Genomic DNA, 20,557 nt, shown 5'->3' on the forward strand with positions numbered 1-20,557 from the left:
GATTTCAGTCTTAGATTAAAAGCTTAATACTTTGGGTCCAGATGCCATCGTAAATAACTATAAAAACGCTTTTTAATATTAATCGAATACGACAAGACCGCTCGCTGTTTGGAGACGCTTGGCTGGAGCGCGTGAAGTGTTCGCGATATCAACATATAGCCTGCGACAGAAGCGGGATTATTTTATTTCTTTTTCCATTTTCATCAACTATTTCCCGTTTTCTAATGGAAAAGGAGAAGTGCGATGCTTGCGAGTGTTTGGAAAGCCAACCGGTGGCGCACGACTACGCGGAAAGCGGTGCGTAAAGCGGGTACCTGCGGCGGATGGAGTCCAGCGTCTCCGTATGAGAGCAGAGGAGATAAAGTAACGGCAACATGGATGGGGAGGGAACATGAGGAGGTGAAGAGGAGGGGGCTTTATCTCTCTCTCTCTCTCTCTCTCTCTCTCTCTCTCTCTCTCTCTCTCTCTCTCTCTCTCTCTCTCTCTCTCTCTCTCTCCCTACACTTTCCTCACTTACACTTTGTTCTATTGTTGTTGGCTCCGGTGCCAAACGGGTCCTGCGGTTAGTTTGACGCTGGATGAAGAACATGTGTGAGTGACAGACACCACCGTTTGCTTTTTGGGGTCAGTATGCATGATGTTTGGTGTTAAGATAAACTTGATCCACATGCACGGGCTTTCTGGGGTTGATTTAATATGAGAAGTGTAGATGTTGGTTGTACTTCTGCGCACAGTGTCTTTGTCATGTGTCATACTCTATTCTTTCCCGCGTTTGCGATGTTTCTTAACAACGTGTCATTTTATTTGCTGCTGGAAATATTTAGCATTATTTACTCTCATTATTAACTCCTGTTTTGATGCCAGCGTTTAAGCATCTTAGCAACACACATGTGTTGTAGTGCAGAAAATATTCATTATAGACTCACTGGTGCAGAATGGAAGATCCTGCCTATGTTAGAGTTTGGAACAAGTCCCCTAAAATCAGTCATAGAGTACTCATGCATTTAAATTTAGGTAGTTTTAAGGTTGTAAAAGGTTATAAACTTTCAAGTTTGTAAACTCCGAGATGTCCGGATCTCCTGTGTAAAGATGCTGTTTATAAAAACTCAGTCAGGTGTAGTGGCAGCGGCAGCCTGATCTCACATAAAATTCGGCAAGTGTATGCCGATTTTTCTTTAGCTGAAATCGGTATATGTTGAACGAATTTGAAAAACACTGCCTCCAGAGGCTAAAGCAGTAAGTGTTTCAGAGCATATAAACAAGTGTGACATCCATTTATATCCAGGAGAGGTCACTAGAAGCCAGTTGTAAAAAGAATTGTTTTCAGCTGAACAGTGTGTAAAACAGTGAAGAGAAATGCTTATTTTATTTAATCTACCCCCCAACCAAAACCCAAAATGCAATGTTAAGTATAAAAATGCAACCTCCTTATCACGCTCATGATTGTTCATACAAATGTGATTACTTCCTTGTTTGAATGTGGATTGAACTGTGGTTTCCCATGCAACCGACATAACACTCTAACAGTCGTGCCATGGGGGAAAGTAATTGTTTTTGAGCTGTTCCAAATATGTCAGATGGGAGATGGAGCATGTCAGTGAGTCGGCATACTGTTGCCGATCCAAGGGTACCAGAACTTTCGGAAACAGCATGCCGACTTCCCATGTGATCATGTTGGTAGTGCAACTGTTTTCAGCACCACATGCGGTGGACAGCGACAGTGACACTGAGCAGTAGAGACTGTTGCCCTTATTTACAGAAGCGGTCAGCTCAAGGGAGAGAGCGAATCTACTGTGCCATGAAGTTGACCCTTTTTCTAGAATCATTAGAAATGTGCAGTTTAATAATGAGACTTATCGTTGGTTTGTTGGCAAAACCCAATATGTTGTACCAACCTGTTGACAACTTATGGCTTTTGTCTTTTCCCTCTATTTAGTCTTTATTGTTATTATTTTGAACTTTATCTTTAGCTGTCTTATCTTGGTTCATTAAATAAAGAAAGAATGCTATTAAAGTCTAAAGAGTATTTCCACCTAAATAGAGACACTTCTGAACTCTTGTTCTGATAATCTACTCATCTGTCTGTCCTGTCTGTTTTCTGCCCATATAAGGAAACTTGCAACTAGGTCACTATAAACCCTAAATCTAAAGTTCAAATATCCCTATTCCGCCTTGATGAGATTTCCTGTGGAATTCTAAGAATTGCAGGGCTTGTGTCTGCTAATGAAGCCCCCACACAGAGTTTTTGCTCTCGATTGATTTTAAACTGTTATTTCTTTACCCGTTTATTTCTTTATCAGTCTGAACTAAATTGAGTAGTTTAAGCAAGTCTGAAGCTAAAGTAATATTGTTGTGTTGCCCTCGCTCTAAGTTTTGTCTGCTATCAGGAGTACACAACTTTTTATTATGTTCTGTTTTGTTTTCTTTGTTGATTTGCAATGGTCATTCAAAGTGGATGCTGATCTCTAAGCTAGCTGTTTTTTTTTTTTTGTACGTATTTATTTCACATAAATACCTAAATGCAGTAAAAAAAAAACATATAAAAAGCATTCAAATAAACAATAATAGTGCACTTGTTTCCAGCAGTGAAGGTCTTTATGGTACTGGAAGTCTTTGTTTCACTGTTCGAGTTAGTTAAGGAATTGTAAATGCCCTTTTTTGAACCTAGTCTCATAGAATGTATGTTTCTATAACTATATTTTTGCAAATTCACTTTTACGTGCCATCTTCTATGTTTTGCCACTGTTTCCTGGTGAAATTATCACTAGAGGCTCTACAAAAACTGTGCGTTTTATTCACTTAACACAAATCTGCCACTACAGTGGCTGATAATGACTTTATAAACACTTATTTTGTGCACTATTACTATGTTATGATATAGTTATTTACTATAACGCGTCATTTGAAAAATGATAAATTTTAACGCTTGTAGACCCACACTTATTCTGATGTGATTAGCTGCCGCAGTAGCTCACCTCATAGAGTGCTTGACTTAAGACTCGGAAGTCCACGGTTCATGCCCAGCCAAGCACACGAGCTGACACTTGAGTTGAAAGTGTCATAGAAGCGACATGAAGTGACCTGGTTGCTTCAGAAAATGTACTTTTTTTCATTTCTCATTTTGTTTTAGAACACTATCGATTAGGTTTGGGTGTTGGTAATGGGAAAGGCTGTCTGTTTTGTTCCCCTCTCATTTGATTTTAAAACACTATTGGCTAGGATTAAGTCAAAATTTTCAGTTAGGGAGGGACATTTTATTCATTAAAACCTCCATCTCATATTCACCTTAAAAACCTCGTCTGATTAAGACACCATTTCACTCGCTTTTGGCGCCCCCCGCTGGACATTTCCCTGGGAAACTGCAGCTAAATGTGAAAGAACACTAGCCATTTCGTTTTGCAAAAGTGCTGCCATGGTCATGTAATTGTCATGAGAACAGGCTGCTTTTTCAAAGAAGCCACTGTACTTTTGGTCTGCTTACAAATCTCAGCTGGATACAAGAAGTTGATTTAGAAATACTTAAACTTGTGATATTATGGGTTATATGAGTTGAGTTAATACATATAATCAGTGCTAGGATTATGATTGACAGAGAAATAATGCCATCATCATAGCTGTCTCGCTTCTGTCCAATTCCCTTCAAAAAGCAACTGTTCCCGGGTCAGTGATCTACCAGATCTACCAATGTCCACAGCATTAGGAGCTGTTATCCCAGATTTGAGACCATGCTGAACTAAATCCTCTTAAGACGAAATCATTGCGCGTTATCGGCTAAATACTCTTTTTCCTTGGGCCTAAATAGAATATCAGTCTGTTATAGATTTAAAACAAATCCTTGTGGAAGTGCTTAGGAGAGCTTGGGCACTAAAAATAAGCCCTAAAAATAAAGAACAAACGAGTAAACAAGCACTCTGAAGTCAGATGTTGCAAATATTGGATTGTGCAATTAGCGTTCCTAACCCAATGAAGGTATTATGCCAAATTGTCATTTAGTTTCTGTTGACTTCAAGAGTACAGCAGCCGTAAAGCCTGTACTTTCTTTACTACTACTCTTAAGCAGCATAAACTGCAGTAGATCTTCAACAAGTGCGTGATTTTTGAGGCCCTGTTGCGCAGAAGCCCCCACTCTGAATAGCATGATGCAACTCTGATGAAACTCGGGCTCGGGCTCTGCATTAGGATATTACCATGAGAAACCCAACAATCCAGCGAATAGAGAGTTTAGTTCTCTCACTCAAGGCATGAAAAAGGTCTGAATGACCAGGAGCTCATCAAGGCCAGGGGAGCGCTTCCAAAGCTGATGTAACATCTCTTGAAAAAAGGTAATATAGATTGGTACAGGCTGTTTAGTACAGTTGGGCTTTTTTTAGACACTTATGGGCTAGTTTGTGCATGAGCCTCGTCATTGGTCAGTGTTAGTGAAGGTTATCGTTGTTGTTGGGTACTTGGTAAGTCAAGTCTGATTTATGCACACATTTAGAAGGTTTGCATATGGTTTTGATTGAATTTTGTGTTTTTAAGTATCTAAAGCATTTTTAAAGTTTATAATGAGGGTTTCATAGAATGCATACTGCAAAAATACATACTTGGTGTTTGGTGTCTGGGGTTTGAATTTTGCATGCATTAGTTTGTTGTGACATGTCTTAAGAACTTGGGATGAATTCAGGTAAACTGGGCTACCGATTGGGAAAAAGGGGCCCAGTTTACCTGAATTTACCCTTTTTAGAATATAGTTGCTGTGTATGTTCTGAATACGGTCTCCGCACGCAAACGTACTTTGGTTTACTCTAAACAGCAACACACTGCAACAATTATTTTCTTTCTTAGTATTTTCTTACTGTCATGTTTCCCAGTTAAAATATCTAAATATTCTTAACACAAGGCACATTTACATTACAAGCAAAATTAGATTAGATTATCAAGTCTTGTTTTCAGAGAAATCTAATAAAAAATTTTAAAAAAACAAAACATAAAAACAACAAAAAACAATTTGCCAATGTGTTAAGTAAACCTAAATTTAAAATGAAAACAAGTTTATATTTTTTATCCCATTGGCAAATCGTTTTTTCTTGTTTTAAGCATTGATTTCACCAAATTTTGTTAGGATTAATCTTAAGACAAGACTTAAAATCTTATGCCATTTTGCTTGTCAAGTAGATATATCTCATTTTAAGGATGCTTAGATTTGTACTGAAAAGTAAGACAAAAATACTGATAACAAAAATATTGCAAAATCTGAGTGTATTCTCCTTCATCGCATTAATAAACACACAACTAGGTCTGTCTGTTTTTGAAATGCTGCCCGTCGACAGTTTGAGGTTTGACACAATGCTCTCAAGCGTCTTGTTGCCTGGCTCGTCTGCTGCCATCTGATTGGTCGTCTCTTGGCTGCTGGAGGTGTTGTAGAGCGTTGATTATGTCACAGCCCCGTTGAAGAGCAATTTGGTCCCGCCTCCCCTCCTCCCCTCCCCCCAGCCTATAGAAGCATACGTGTGCCGCATTCTGAGTGGAGGGAATGAGGAAAAATGAGAGAGAGCCAGGAGCAGGTGGAAATGACATCATCTGCACTGCACCAACACTGCAGTAATGTTTGAACAAAGCTGCACTGTTGCCTTCACTCAGAGCTGCTCTTTTTGTCTGCAAGGGTTGGTATTTGAGGTGGAAAAACACAAGACCCGATGCATGACTGTACAGCTGTTCAATAGAATTAAATTTACTTTCATTCACCCTGTGTGCATCAGAACTGGTGTCAGTATGGTATATGCAAGGATGGTGGAAGTGGATGGGATGTAGAAGCTATATATCAAGGACACTACTTGATATGTACAGATATATTTAAGGTATAGAGCGCCACAGTGCCTGTCCACTTTTTCAGCCATCCTGGTTTTGAAAGTATTTTTCCCATTCATTTATTTTCATAGGGATTTCATAAAAGAGTTCTATGCCATGAACCAAACCAAACAGCTCTGAGGTGAATCGCAATATTACAGACTTTGATTTGAAGCAGAGAAATATTCGAAAATCAGACAAAAAGACAAAGGTTCAAGACTGTGTACTTAACATCTTTCGTAAGGGAATTAACTACAATCCCATGGCGCATTGGGAATGACATTGTTGTTTGAAAATGTTTTTTAAACTATTAATTTTAAGTTATTGATTATAAGTATAGAAACAAAATATTTAAAAGTATATTGCAAAATATTCAGATTTACACACATTTTTAAGATGTTTGTGAGTGTAGTGAGACCAACTCGATTGCAGCATGCAAGAGGGCGGTCGAGGCTGAGCTCTTTTGGCGCGGTTTGTTCGCCTCAATTCTCTAATTGGTGGATTTTCCCTCTTGAGATCCTAGGGAATTAAAAAACAGAGTTGAAATAACACAGACTGATAGCCAGGTCCGTTTCTAGCTAAAAGCGGTATAAGCAGGCACTTAGGGCCCCCGAGCCACCAGGGGGCCCAGCAAAGCAAGGTTGTTTTTTGTATAAAAGCTGTGAGAAAGACTGAGGCATCTGTTATGGCTTAATTAGACAAGCCAAGTCATTTTTATTTGTATAGCACCTTTCACAACACACATCATTTCAAAGAAACTTTACAGAAAATTATGCATTAACAGAAAATGAAACCGTAATATCTATAAAGTCTTAGAGTCATCATTGTGTAGTTTGATGAAATATGATTATGAAATGTGTATAAAAATAAATAATTAAATAATAATTGTATTTAGAAACCCAGTAAGCAAGCCAAAGGCAAATGTGGCAAGGAACACAAAACTCCATAAGATGTTGGTTAATGGAGAAAAATAACCTTGGGAGAAACCAGGCTCACTGTGGGGGCCAGTTCCCCTCTGGCTAACATCATGAATATAATGCCAATATTACTTTTTTATGTGCAGTGCAAGTCATGATTTAAAATTATTAAACTAAGTAAGTGTTAAGGGCCAGTGTTTAAACAAAGATTTTGTAAGAACTGTAAGATTAATGACTAATGTCTTTGAAGTTCATCCTGGATTAACTGCAGAAGTTCACATAGATGCAATTGTCCTTTGTTAGTTGGCTGATGAAGGCTTTTGTTGGCAATTTATTGATAGTCTATGTATAGTAAATGTATTCCATTTTAAGAGTGTAGTCCATCATTAGACCAAGGTGATGCAGGCCGAGATCAGTGAGGTGCTTCATAGTTCAACCGGCTGGTGATTTCGGTGAGGTCTATCCTAAGTCCAAGGTTCAGGCAGTGGAATATGATTTATCCCATGTCTTATGGTTGGAATTGGCATCAGTTCATCCTCTGAGGTCCATCATAATAGACTGAAGTGATGTCTGGCTGGCACTGGCTGCATTTAGTCATCATCACTCGGAGACACATAGCAGTGGAGTCTGATACCAAGTAGGAATGGAGCTGGATCCGGCCGGTTCTGTTGACCTTGGGATAGGAGTCCCGAGGTTGAGACATGGAAACAAATAGAATAATATTAGCGTAGATGCCATTACATTTTTTGCAGAGTTATAGATCATGATCAATGTTTCAGGTTCCGGCAGACCTAACTAAAGCAGCCTAATTGTGTGGTGAAGAATAAATTAGGTGTATGCCTGGCTAAATAGATGAGTCTTTAATCTAGACTTAAACTCAGTGAGTGTGTCTGTGTCCCGAACAGTGTTGGGGAGACTCCCCATAGTTTTGGAGCCAAATAGGAAAAGGATCTACCTCTTTTTGTGGATTTAGATATTCTAGGAACAATTAACATGCCAGAATTTTGTGATCATAATGAACGTGATGAAATATAGCATGTCAGAAGGTCACTTAAGTACTGTGGCGCTAGACCATTCAAAGCTTTTTATGTAGTTAACAAAATTTTAAATTAATAAATAATTTAACAGGTAGCCAATGTAACGACGATAAAATGGGGCTAATATGATCATATTTCTTGGTTCTTGTCAGCACTCTGGCTGCTGCATTTTGAACCAGTTTATTTAAAGTTTATTTATTGATCTTGCTGGACATCCTCCCAGTAATGCATTACAATAATCTAGTGTTGAGGTCATGAAGGCATGAATTAGTTTTTCGGCATAAGCAACAGAGAGCATGTGTCGTAATTTAGCAATATTTCTTAGGTGGAAGAATGCTGTTCTACAAACATTGATTTGATTTTCAAATGACAAATTTGTATCAAATATAACACCTAAGTTCTTCGCTGTTGAAGAAGATTTAAAAGTACATCCACCGAGAGTTAAATTATATTTTAGCAGCTTATTTTTAGAGGTTTTTGGTCAAAGAACTAGTACCTCTGTTTTGTCGGAGTTGAGTAGAGGGAAATTTCAGGCCATCCAATCTTTGATTTCATTGATACACTGCTAATTTGGAGAACTGTGAAATTTCGTTGGGTTTCGAAGAAATATAAAGTTAAATCTTATTCCATGATTCCTGATAATATCTCCCAGGGAAAGCATATATGAGGAGAAAATCAGAGGCCCTAAAACTGATCCCTGTGGCACTCCATACTTCACTTTTGTTTGATTTGACAATAAATCCTGACTGAAATTGTTCATATATACTATTTCTCTGTAGAAATTAACATAATTGGGAGGACACAACCTTTTCTATTATTTTCGACATAAACGGGAAATTTGAAATCGGTCTGTAATTAGCCAATTCTCCAGGATCAAGTTGTGGCTTCTTAATAAGCGGTTTGATAACTGCCATTTTAAAGTTTCTTGGGACATGTCCTAAGGATAGCGAGGAGTTAGTAATATTAAGAAGAGGTTCTGAGATTACAGGGAATACCTCTTTTAAGAGTTTAGTTGGATTGGATTGGATTGGATTATTGCATCTAACATACATGTTGTGGCTTTTGATGTTTCGATAAGTTTTGTTAGCTCTTCATGACCTATGACAGCGAAGGATTGAAGTTGCACATGAGGAAAATTATGAGACACTGTTTTCTGAAGTACTGTGACAGATGATTGCATAATTCCAATTTAATTTCTGATTATTTCAATTTTATGAGTAAAGAAATTCATGAAGTCGTTACTGTTGTGCTGCGACAGAATATCTGGTTCAGGTGAGGCTTTATTCCTAACCAATTTAGCCACAGTACTGAATAAACACCTAGGATTGTTGTGGTTATTTTCTATGAGTTTGCTAAAATATGCTGACCTGGCAGCTTTTAGTGCCTGTCTGAAGCTACAGACAATATCCTTCCATGCACCGCAAAATACCTCTAATTTAGTTATTCTTCCACTTGCGCTCCATTTTCCGAGCTGCTTTCTTGAGAGCATGAGTGTGATCATTGTACCATGGTGCAGGGCTTTTTTCTCTAATTTTCTTTAATCGAAGGGGGGCGACACTATCAAGCAGTGCTAGAGAAGACTGTATTTATATTTTCTGTTATTTCATCAAGTTCTTCTAGACTTTGGGGCTTACTGAGTATATGAGATAGATCTGGAAGATTATTAGTGAAGCTATCTTTAGTGGTTGAAAGAATTGTTCTACCTGAATGATAGTGTGGTGTAGATTGAGTAACATTAGCTGATCGCAGCATATAAGAGACTAGGTAATGACCTGAGATGTCATCGCTCTGCGGTAGAATTTCTATAGTATCAACATCAACTCCATATGATAGAATTAAATCTAGCATATGATTATGGCGATGAATTGGTCCTGTCACATTTTGTCTGACTCCATGTGAGTTGAGATTATCGATAATGCTAATCCCAATGTGTAATTTTCATTATCTATGTAAATGTTGAAGTCACCAACAATTAAATCTCTGTCTACAGTAACTACTAGATCTGATAGAAAATTAGCAAATTCACCAAGGAAATCAGAATAAGGCCCAGGTGATCTATATACTGTAGCAAGGACAAAAGATGACAGAGATTTCTTATTTATATCTGACAGTATTACATTAAGCATTATTAGTTCAAAAGACTTAAACTTATATCCTGTCCTCACCAGAAACTTCACTGTAAATTGTTGCAACACCTCCTCCTCCTCGACCCTTCAGACGAGGCTCATTTTTATAACAGTAACCTGTGGGAGTAGATTCATTTAAACTAATATATTCATCCGGTTTAAACCAGGTTTCAGTCAAACAGAGGACATCCAAACTATGATCTGTAATAATTTAATTTACAGTTAGTGGTTTGATTGAAAGAGATCTAATGTTTAGTAGCCCTATCTTTATATGATATTTATCTTCAATTGTTTTTTTGTTTTGTTTGTTTTTTTGTTGTTGTTTTTTTTTTTTTTTGGTTTGTTTTTTTCAAGTTTGACCTTAATCAAATTTTTTCTAAATGATTTAGTGAGGATTTTGTGTTTGGTAGTTCAGGGAACAGACACAATCTCTGTATGATATCTAGGTGTTACAGTCTCTATGTGTTGTAGTTTATGTGACCTGTGTGATGAATTAGACAGTTATAGGGTGCCCTCTTCTGGCCCAAGAGGAAAGGGAGCAGGATTTTGCTTTGGGCCTCCATATTCTCAGAAACAGCCCTGCTGATGGCTTCAGCAGAAGCATTTACCATCGATTAACAATCTCGAAGCTCATGCTAGGTCTTTCTTTAAAGGTTTCTAAGTTATCTTTAAAAATCAATTCCCCTATGGAAAAAAATGGAACAAGTTTATGCACAAAACAAAAAACAAAATACTGTGCAATGAATAGGACAGAACGCAGGCATCTCGGCACACGTTTTTAATAGTGTTTTTATAAACTAATCGAGACACTGAAAATGTTTTGAAAATGAACAGTGCAGACGGATGCAAAAATATGTTCGGTGTGAATGGCCCCTAACTTGTTCTCCTGGTTTCCTGTAAAGATAACCAGTTCAGAATGTCCATCCTGGAACGTTTGGAGCAGATGGAGAGAAGAATGGCAGAGATGGCTGGTCAACAGCAACAGGGTGGTGGAGGCACGTCGGAGAGCGGAGGAAGCGGAGGAACCGGAGGTAGTGGAGGAGGAGAAGGAGGAAGAGGCAATTCCGACCAGGCACAGGTATCATTCTAGCTCTAAAATGAGATATCATTTAATGGAACTCAGTATCAAATTCTTGGTGCAACTCTAACCTGATTCCATTACATGTTTGATTTGTTCATTTAGTTTTCACCAGGTCAGAGCCAGGGTCAGGCGGGCAGCTCCTTTGAGAGCCGTGTGGTTGTAGTTTGTGAGAAAATGATGAACCGGTCCTGCTGGGCCAAGTCCAAGCACCTAATTCATTCCAAGACATTTCGGGGCATGACTTTACTCCACCTGGCAGCCGCCCAGGGTTACACCACCCTTATCCAAACACTTATCAAGTGGCGGTGAGTATGCTGATTGGAAACTGGATCTAAATGCACATAGATGCCACATATACTTAATTCTGTTTGTCTCCACAGCACCAAGCATGCAGACAGTATTGACCTGGAACTGGAGGTGGATCCTCTAAATGTTGATCACTTCTCTTGCACACCACTGGTGAGTGTTTAGACTAGATAGATCACAATACCTTAATCACTGCAAACTATTTTATCCCAGCAAAGGCACGGCGCAACAAATATAACAGAACACAGGTTACTTGAGATGCGCTTTTAAAAGTTGGCATTTTTTTTAAACCTGGCACTGATTGTAAAAAACATGGCAGTCCTGTGCAAGACGCTGAAAAATAAAACTGAGATACGCTGCACAACTGTCAAAAACATATGTCTAGAGCATGTTTACATAGTAACAATAGAAAAAGAGTGCACACGGATGCAAAAACGTGTTCGGTGTGAATGAGCCCTAAAACCGTGGCATGAGGATTCTGTGCAAGCTTAGTTGAGACAACTTTCAATTTCCTTAACCAACTTCAAATTAAATTTAATTAGTAATAAATGTATTTATTTATTGTTCATTTCATTAGATGTGGGCCTGTGCTTTGGGTCACATGGAGGCGACAGTGGTTCTGTATAAATGGGATCGGCGAGCTTTGGCCATCCCCGATTCTTTGGGTCGCTTACCGTTGGCTATCGCCCGGTCCCGTGGCCACACCAAGCTAGCTGAGTATCTGGAAAGCCTTCAGAGGGAAGAGCAGCAGTCAGGAGCTTTGACTACAACTCCCAGCATGCCTTTCTCTCCATCTGCTGAGGCATCAACCGCAGAGGGCTGGATGAATGTTTGGGGAACTGAAACGGCTTCAGTTGGACTGAAAGAAAGCAGCATCACCAGTTCTGCTTCAATCTCTGGCTCAGGTGAGTTCAAATATTTCATTTTATACAGATTTGCCCATTAAGTAACTACTTAAGTAACTCAGAAGCTGAAACTAAAAAGTCTGAAACAGGTCAGTTTGAGTTTAATTTTGTACCTTTGCAGACTTGAGAAGACCCAGATCAGAACCGTCCAGTTTTTATAGCAGTGATAGTCATGGTGATGCCCCGTTGAGTAAGAAACACAAGCCCAACCCTGACAGCCACCAAACTCTGCTCAGCAAACCCTGTTCTGCCCCTCTCGGACTGGAAGAACAGGCCTACAAGCCTAAAACGTGTCCCTCCAAGCCTAGAGAAGGTACTGTGGATAAAGAGCCAAGAGATGGGGAGCATTCTCAGACAAAGCTGGCCTCTTGTGGAGGTGGCCGATGGAGTTCGAGACAGGCTGCAGGACGTAGGGTGCCAACTGGTGGACTTGGCAAGGAAAGGCTGGCAAACAGGCTGAGATTAAGAGAAATGGCTAGCACAGGGACAATCTCTGATCTGCGGACAAGCCAAGAGGATTTGGAGAACACTGGAGACCTGCAGGTGAGGCACAAAAAAAAAACTGTCAATATAGGTCCTTTTATAGTGCTAATGCAGGGGTTCTCAACGGGGGCACCCCCAGGGGGCATTCAAAGGATGCCAGGAGGCTCTGAGAGCAAATTAGTGGAGAGGGGGGCATTAGGTTAGAAATGGGGGACATTTATCAGTCATAATAATCAAATCTATCATCATGTTCCTCTTTGCATTAAAACGTTTATCTAGACTTGTAGTATATCAGTTGGTTTTTAATTATATGGGTTGGTACGCATTTGTACCGCGGTTCATCTGATTTTGAAGTCTAGCGACGCATCTGAAGTATCTGGTTTAGCAGTGTCGAATACACAAGTGGAGGCACAATCTTGGCTAATGCACCTGTATGGCTCTGTAGGATAGATGGATAGGGCTCAATGGTCAGAGCAGTGTGAGCGCAAAGCTCTTAAAGCTCGAGCTCTTAAACTCGCAGCTTTGCGAGAATCAGTGAGAAGTTAGGCGCGAGAAGTGGAAACCATTTGAATTCGGCACAGAATTTTACATCACCACCTTTGAATTTACTATAGTAACAGTAACTGTACTTTAGGTAGAAATAGATTGATAAAAAATATTATTATCTCTATTAAATTTGTCATAGGCTACATTAGGGGAGTGAGGGAATATAATAAATTTTTGTTACAACTTAAAAGTATTTATATTTTGTATTTATTATTTTTACGTTTGTTTAGAGTAGGTCTACTGTTTATAATTACTAAAATGCCATAGTTTGTTTTATAGAAATCATGTAACATCTAACCATGGTAGTGAAGAAGATCCATGCTTTCATGTGTTTACTATGGTCTTGTTACAAATACCACTGTTAAAACTATAAAAATAAATAATGAATTAATAAATTAACATTTTCAAAAATACAAATGTAAAATATACATTTGTATTTTACAATATCAATTTTATTATTAGTTTCTGTCTTCGCATTTTCATTTTATAGGCCCCATATATAGCCCTCCATCTGCTTGAAAACATGAAACGCAAGGTTTGTTCTCACATTCATGAAGCATAAGCCTGCTGAATTTATTAACAAAACTTTAAAATTATGCAGTGCTTTGAAGTTGCATTGAGCAAATTAAGCAAATAACACAAATATTGAGTTTTATGTTTTTTTTTGTTTTTTTTTTTTGGTACAACAAAGTCTCGGCTTTCAAATTATGGGGGGGGGATGGAATTGGAACCATTGGATACTATGATTACTTAGAGTCTTGGGTCACTTCCACATTAATACGTTTTCATTTGAAAAATGCTTTTATTTTGCTACGTTTACGGCTCTCATCCACATTGGATCAGCGTTTTCCTCCTCCTGTTTCAAAAAGTTCTCCAAAACCACTTACTTTGAAAAACAATGATGTTAGGAAACTGAAAATGGAAGTTTCCAACTTGAATGGATTAGTGTGGATGTGGCCTAGGTCTTTGGAATTTACATGTTTTGGTTCTATAGGACTTCATTAATAACTAATACATTTTGATAACACAAACTTTGATGTTGGCTTGAAAGTTTGAAATTGTTTAAAAGCCTGCTTTTTTTACGGGTCCAACAGTCAGATGGAAGGATGGATGGATAGTTGATTGATTGATGATAGTTGATTGATTGATTGATTGATTGATAAACCCTAATCCATACAGCATAGCATCCATATTTGCTGATGTAGAATCCAACATTTTGAAAGTACTCAGCTGCTTGTTTCAGAACATGAACATGATGACTTTAGCAGAAGAAGTAATTGCGGCAACATCTGATCGCATCAAGAGGGAAAACTTTGCGTCAGAGTCGGCAGTAGACAGTGTTGGAGTCAGCAACACCATGAGCTGGTTGGCCAGTTACCTGGGAGATGCAGAGAGGTGGGTTTCTACAGGATAAATGCACAAGAAAACCATTTTGGTTCATAATAAATTTGCTATACTTTTTCCTCACATACTTGGGTGCGAGAAAAAAAAAAAAAAAAAACTATTGGCAGCTATAAATGTAGATAAAAAAAACCCCAAATCTAATAGTTCCAAAAAGCAACTATCAGCACCGATTAATCAGTAAAACCAATATATCAGTCGACCTCTAAAACATTAAGATGCCATGTCAGTTTAAAAATAACGTCAACTTTTAGAAACAAGACCCCTGCGTTCTGTTCTGTTCGTTGCACTGCATTTGGCTTTTTTTGGTGCAAGAATGCATTCTGAACGGCAACTTAGTCTGTGGAATTTAATCGGTTTTCACAATTGTTTGGTTTCCCAGGTTCCTGTTTAACAAGCCCCTAACTTCCTCTCCTGGTCTGGGTGCCATTCATAGTGGAGGACAGCCAGAACTCGATGGTCCTCTTGGGAAACTCGGCCTCCAGTCCCCTGCGGAATGGACTGCTCTTCTCAACGCCTCCCACAGCAAGGAAGAGCGTGACTTGACCAAGCTGGTGCTGTCCGATCCTGAACAGAGAGAACTGTACGAAGCAGCCCGCCAGGTCCAGAACACCTTCCGCAAGTACAAGGTAGGGCGGGACTTCACCCAGGTGTATGTGTTGCCAGTGTTCGTGATGGTCCGGTTTCAAAGGTCGTGCTGTAATGTGTTGTGTTGTATGGTGCTCCTGAACGTAAGGTAAAAGAAAAGATCTCAGCTGGACCTTCTCATTGTGGTGTGTGCTCCAAAAGGCAGTGATAAGGTCCGTGTTGTTTAGACGCATGGGGAAATTTGCTTGAGCTTAGCATGGCCTGGCTATAAGGAATGATTGCATTGTTCCCTCTATCCATCTGTTTTAACGGGATGCACAGATGTCCTCAAGTCCACAGCACATTGGTTGTTCAGAGCCGTTCTGAGAAATAACCTTCTCCTTGGAGCATTTCAACGCCACTTTGCCAGTCTAAGAGGACATCTTGGCCGGCCTCAAAAGGAATCAGATGCCATCATCTCTGTGGCCAACCAGGCCTCCTTGTGAACTCTAATCTCTTTCCTGTCCTCTCCCACCCTACCACACCCCTTCTTCCCCCATCCTGCAGGGTCGTCCGCTCCGGGAGCAACAAGAACTGGCCGCTGCTGTCATTCAGCGTTGTTATAAGAGGTACAAACAGGTAGGCCTTGAGACTCAGAACCACTGTGTGTACACTTTTGAGTGGCCAGCTGCAACAGGCTTGATACATTGCCTTCATTTCCTTTCTCTCGTTTCCTTAAGCTGACATGGATAGCCTTGAAGGTAATGCTTTCCATTTCACCTACAAATTCTCAACATCTACTGCTATGGATTTGATTGATCTGAACGTTTATTAGTAATGTTTGCTGAAAAAAGCATCACAATGATTATTGCTCATACTTAAGCCCTAAGTATACTTTGGTCAGACATACAGGACGCATGACGCAGATTTCGTCAATGGTAGAGTGCTTGAGGACTAAATGGATGCGGCCCAATTTTTCTAACCGCTTGTACTCTGAATGCACAGAATGCACATGTGCCTGGAATTATTTGCACTTATTAGTAGGTCCACAAGGTGGCAACACTCACCGTTGAGCCATTACTGTTACAAAGAAGCGCTAGAAAAAGATGTAATTGCCGCTAAACAACAAGAGACAAAGGTGGAATGTCAGGAGACACCGGCATGTGTATAACTCAAGTCTGAAATAATATAAGGACATATTTATGGGTCTAAACTCCTCAAGAGAAATAGTCCAATATCTCATAGCAGTTTTAGCACACATGCGCCAACCGACTTTGTATGTGCGCAGTCCAATGAAGTATACACTAAGCGTTCGTGTCAAAACCAAAGTATGCTTTGGGCTTTTGTATTAGGGCTTTGTGCTACAGACATGAATGATACCTCAAATAGTGTGGTTTGTTGAGGAGAGATGTGCTATTACTTTTCTAAGCAATCATACTTAAAAAAAGTAATAATAAAAAAATACTGTAGGTGAAAAATCCAATAGACTTACAGGATCTAGAGACCAAAATATCATGGAGACTTGGGGATGGGCTCTTTTGACTTGGGCCATTAAGTAACCACCCAGAATACCCTAGCAACCCCATAACAAGACATAGCAGGGTTCTCTTTCAACTTCGGGCACTTTTAGCCCTATGAATTTCTTGAAAAATTGTCTACTATCAATGTCCAACAGTATTTACATTTATCAAAGGTGATTTATGTCATTTTTGTCATTTTTTCTGAAGGTTATTGAAATTCCCAGCACAGTGTAATTTCCAGCACATCTCAAATTCTGTATCGTGTTTAATAGAATTCTGTGGTGGAAATGATGCTGATGGAAATGCCATTTGTAAGGTTTTTGTAATAAAATGGCCAACTCCTGTGTCTTGCTTAGGCTAATTTCATAGCTAACATCTTATGAATCATAAGTACATACAATTGAATAATTATAATTTGGCAAATATTCAGCTTGATTGAAAATGAAATCTAACAAAAATATTCTGCTTACAAGTGGTATTTCCCTTGATTTTTCTTTGTTTTCTTCTAACATCAGTTGTCTCAAGCATGCTCTTTACTGACACTTTTTGTAATGCTGCAGAAGTGGAAGACTCAGGTAGATCCATATGCAGTGTCATTTATTAAAGGAGCAGATGAAAACAGCATCGAATATACAGGCAAGGGTCAAAACCAGTAAGCAAACAAATCGATGCAGATAACCCAAAACAGTAGGCAAAAGGCAAAAACAGGAAAACAAAGCAAGGGTCAGACACTGAATAATCAAGCATAAAGAAAACACTCAGAATTGCAATCGTAGAGAAAGACAATACTTCGCGATAATACAACAAACAAAGAGTCATTAAATAGAGTCCCTAATGAGCAGAGAATGAGACACAGCTGTACAGGAAGCAGAACTCAATACTCAGGCGATGCTAACCTCTTGTGGTGGGAGGTGGAAGTAACACAAGAGGTCAGCCCCCTGAAGGTCATGCTGATGGGGGCTTACAAGGTCTGCCTCTGGGTCTGGGGCATGGCTGCTCAGGGTGTTTTGAATTGAATTCGGAGATCAGAGAATCATCCAAGATGTCATCAGCAGGAATCCAAGATTGTTCCTCAGGCCCATAACCCTCCCAGTCAACCAGATAAAACATCCGTCGAACCCTTCTGCGAGAGTCCAGGAGTTCATTAACACAGTAAGCCATCTGGCCGTCAATTTCTAGTGGCAGTGGTGGGGAGCCTTTGTCAGATATTCATTGACAGCCAGGGCCAGCCGGTTTCAGCAAAGAGACATGGAACATGGGAGAAATACGATAATGATCAGGTAGCTGGAGCTTGTACGTAACCTCATTCATTTGTCTAATAACTTTGAATGGATCCACATACCTTGAGTTTCTTACAGGGAAGGTGAAGCCTGAGGTCCCGAGTTGACAGCCAAACTCTCTGATCCGTGTGAATAACAGGAAATTGCTGACGTCGGCGGTCTGCCTGGATATTCTGATGGTGAATGGCTCTTTGCAGGTGTACATGGGCACTGTCCCATACCTGATTACTCCATTGCATCCAAGAATCTACTGCAGGAAGATTCGATGGCTCACCAGTTCAAGGAAAGAGAGGGGGTTGATAACCAAGAACACATTGGAAAGGTGTGAGTTCTGTAGAGAGCTTTACAAGAGAGTTCTGGGTGTATTCGGCCCATGGCAAAAAAGGACTACAATCCTGCTGGTTGTTGCTACAGTATGTTGTAAGAACCGACCCACCTCCTGATTCAGCCTCTCTACCTGGCCATTAGATTGTGGATGATAGCCCGAGGTGAGACTGACATTGATTTGAAAGAGGTCACAGAAAGCATTCCAAACCCAGGAGATTAATTGAGGCCTCCGGTCAGAGATAATGTCCTCCGGAAAGCCAAAGAACCAAAACACATACTGGAATAGAGCCTCGGCAGTTTCCAGGGCTGTAGGGAGCTTTCTGAGGGGAATAAGGCGGCAAGCTTTAGAAAACCAGCAAATTACAACCAGGATAGTAGTGTTACCTTGAGAGGGCATTCAAGAAATCCACACCCAGATGAGACCACGGATGATGAGGAACAGGCAGAGGTTGGAGAAACCCAGCAGGTAATTGTTGTAATGGCTTAGACTGGGCACACACTGAACAGTTCTTAACAAAAGAAGTAACATCAGAAGAGAGTGATAGCCACCAGAATTTGTTCTTGATGAGCTGCTGGGTCCGATTCTCTCCAGGATGCCCTGAACACAAGGAACTGTGAACCCATTCCATTACGCTGCTTCTCAGAGCTGCTGGGACGAATGTCTTCACCACCGGACATTGAGCTGGAGATGGCTCAGCCGCCTGTTGAATTTCTCTCATGATGTCCCATCACACTGGAGCGACCACCAGAGATGAGGCCAGAAAGGGGTGTTGAACCTCCTGCTGCTGCTCACTAGAATGCATTCTGGAGAGGGCATCTGCCTTGGTGTTCTTAGAACCTGGGCGATAGGTAAAAGAAAGTTAAAACAATAGAAAAACAGAGCCCACCTGGCTTGACGGGTTGAGACTTTTTGCCCCCTGAATGTACTCCAGATTGTGATGGTCAGTGAGAACAACGAATATATGCCCCCTCTAACCAGTGTCTCCATTCCTTGAATGCTGCTTTCATGGCCAGTAGTTCCCGATTCCCCACATCATAGTTCCTTTCGACGGAGTCAGTTTCCTGGAGAAAAAAGCACAAGGGAACGACTTTGGAGGGGGAACCATGGCGCTGAGAAAGAACTGTTGAGTCGGAAGTGTCAACTTCTACCACAAAAGGACAGTTAGGGTCTGGATGCTTGAGAATGGGTGCACTTGTGAATCGTGACTTTAACTTCTCAAAAGCTTGAGCTGCTGCGAAAGTCCAAGTAAGACTGTGTGACTTACCATGAAGGAGAGACGTCAGGGGTGTAGCCACCATGCTAAAGTTTCTAATAAAATGTCTGTAGAAGTTGGCAAACCCCAGAAATCATTTTAACTCCTTAACTGTCCTGGGTGTAGGCCACTCCATCACCGCCCTGATCTTGGATGAATCATATGAGCACCGTCGATGCTTAACACATAGCCCAAAAATGAAATGGTAGAGACATGAAACTCACACTTCTCGGCCTTCACGAAGAGATGATTATCAGCCAGTCATTGCAGAACCTGACGAACCTGTTGCACATGGAATTCCAGTGAAGGAGAATAGACCAGAATATCATCAATATAGACAATCACACATTTATTGATCATGTCCTTGAAGATTTAATTCATGAATGACTGGAATACCGACGGTGCATTGGAAAGCCCGAAGGGCATAACCTGATATTCAAAATGTCCAGCGTTGGTGATGAACGCTGTCTTCTACTCATCCCCCTCATGGATACGAGTGTCCCATCCTTCTTCTCCACAAAGAAAAAACCTGCGGCCGCAGGAGTAGACGGCCGTATGTGACCCAGCCTCAGTGCTTCCTCCACATATTCCTCCATGGCTTTTGTCTCAGGAATAGATAAGGGATAGATCATCCTCTTGGGCGGTAATGTGCCTGGTAGCAGGTTAATAGCACAGTCCTGAGGACGATGTGGCAGAAGAGCTGAAGTGTTGACTTTGCTAAACACAGAATGCAGGTTGTGATAAACTGAAGGCACAGAATCAGGCAAAACCTTCTCGGATGCTTGCATCTTATTAGAACAACAGATGAGGGGGCATACAGATGTGATGCAGGTATTATGACATAGTGAACTCCATTTCAAAATCGTACCCTCTTTCCAAGAGATGTTGGGGTCATGATGAGTTAGCCAGGGGAAACCCAGAACTAATGGATTTGTAGGTGACTCTGTGATAAATAGTTGGATTTCCTCAAGATGCAGAG

The 20,557-nt window shown here is 40.3% G+C and overlaps 1 protein-coding gene across 2 annotated transcripts in view; it reads left to right on the forward strand.

Moving 5' to 3' along the window:
* Window positions 1-20,557, forward strand: part of LOC127427844 (calmodulin-binding transcription activator 1-like) — a 474,573-nt gene that overhangs the window by 445,286 nt on the left and 8,730 nt on the right. For both annotated transcript variants that reach the window (XM_051675672.1, XM_051675673.1), the window contains 9 exons: window positions 10,812-10,987; window positions 11,093-11,295; window positions 11,371-11,449; window positions 11,874-12,201; window positions 12,323-12,744; window positions 14,474-14,625; window positions 15,014-15,260; window positions 15,766-15,837; window positions 15,939-15,959. In XM_051675672.1, the coding sequence (XP_051531632.1) occupies window positions 10,812-10,987; window positions 11,093-11,295; window positions 11,371-11,449; window positions 11,874-12,201; window positions 12,323-12,744; window positions 14,474-14,625; window positions 15,014-15,260; window positions 15,766-15,837; window positions 15,939-15,959 (1,700 nt within the window). The remainder of the gene's footprint in view (window positions 1-10,811; window positions 10,988-11,092; window positions 11,296-11,370; window positions 11,450-11,873; window positions 12,202-12,322; window positions 12,745-14,473; window positions 14,626-15,013; window positions 15,261-15,765; window positions 15,838-15,938; window positions 15,960-20,557) is intronic.

The sequence above is a fragment of the Myxocyprinus asiaticus genome, chromosome 37 (assembly GCF_019703515.2).
Source record: "Myxocyprinus asiaticus isolate MX2 ecotype Aquarium Trade chromosome 37, UBuf_Myxa_2, whole genome shotgun sequence".
NCBI classification, from domain to species: domain Eukaryota; kingdom Metazoa; phylum Chordata; class Actinopteri; order Cypriniformes; family Catostomidae; genus Myxocyprinus; species Myxocyprinus asiaticus.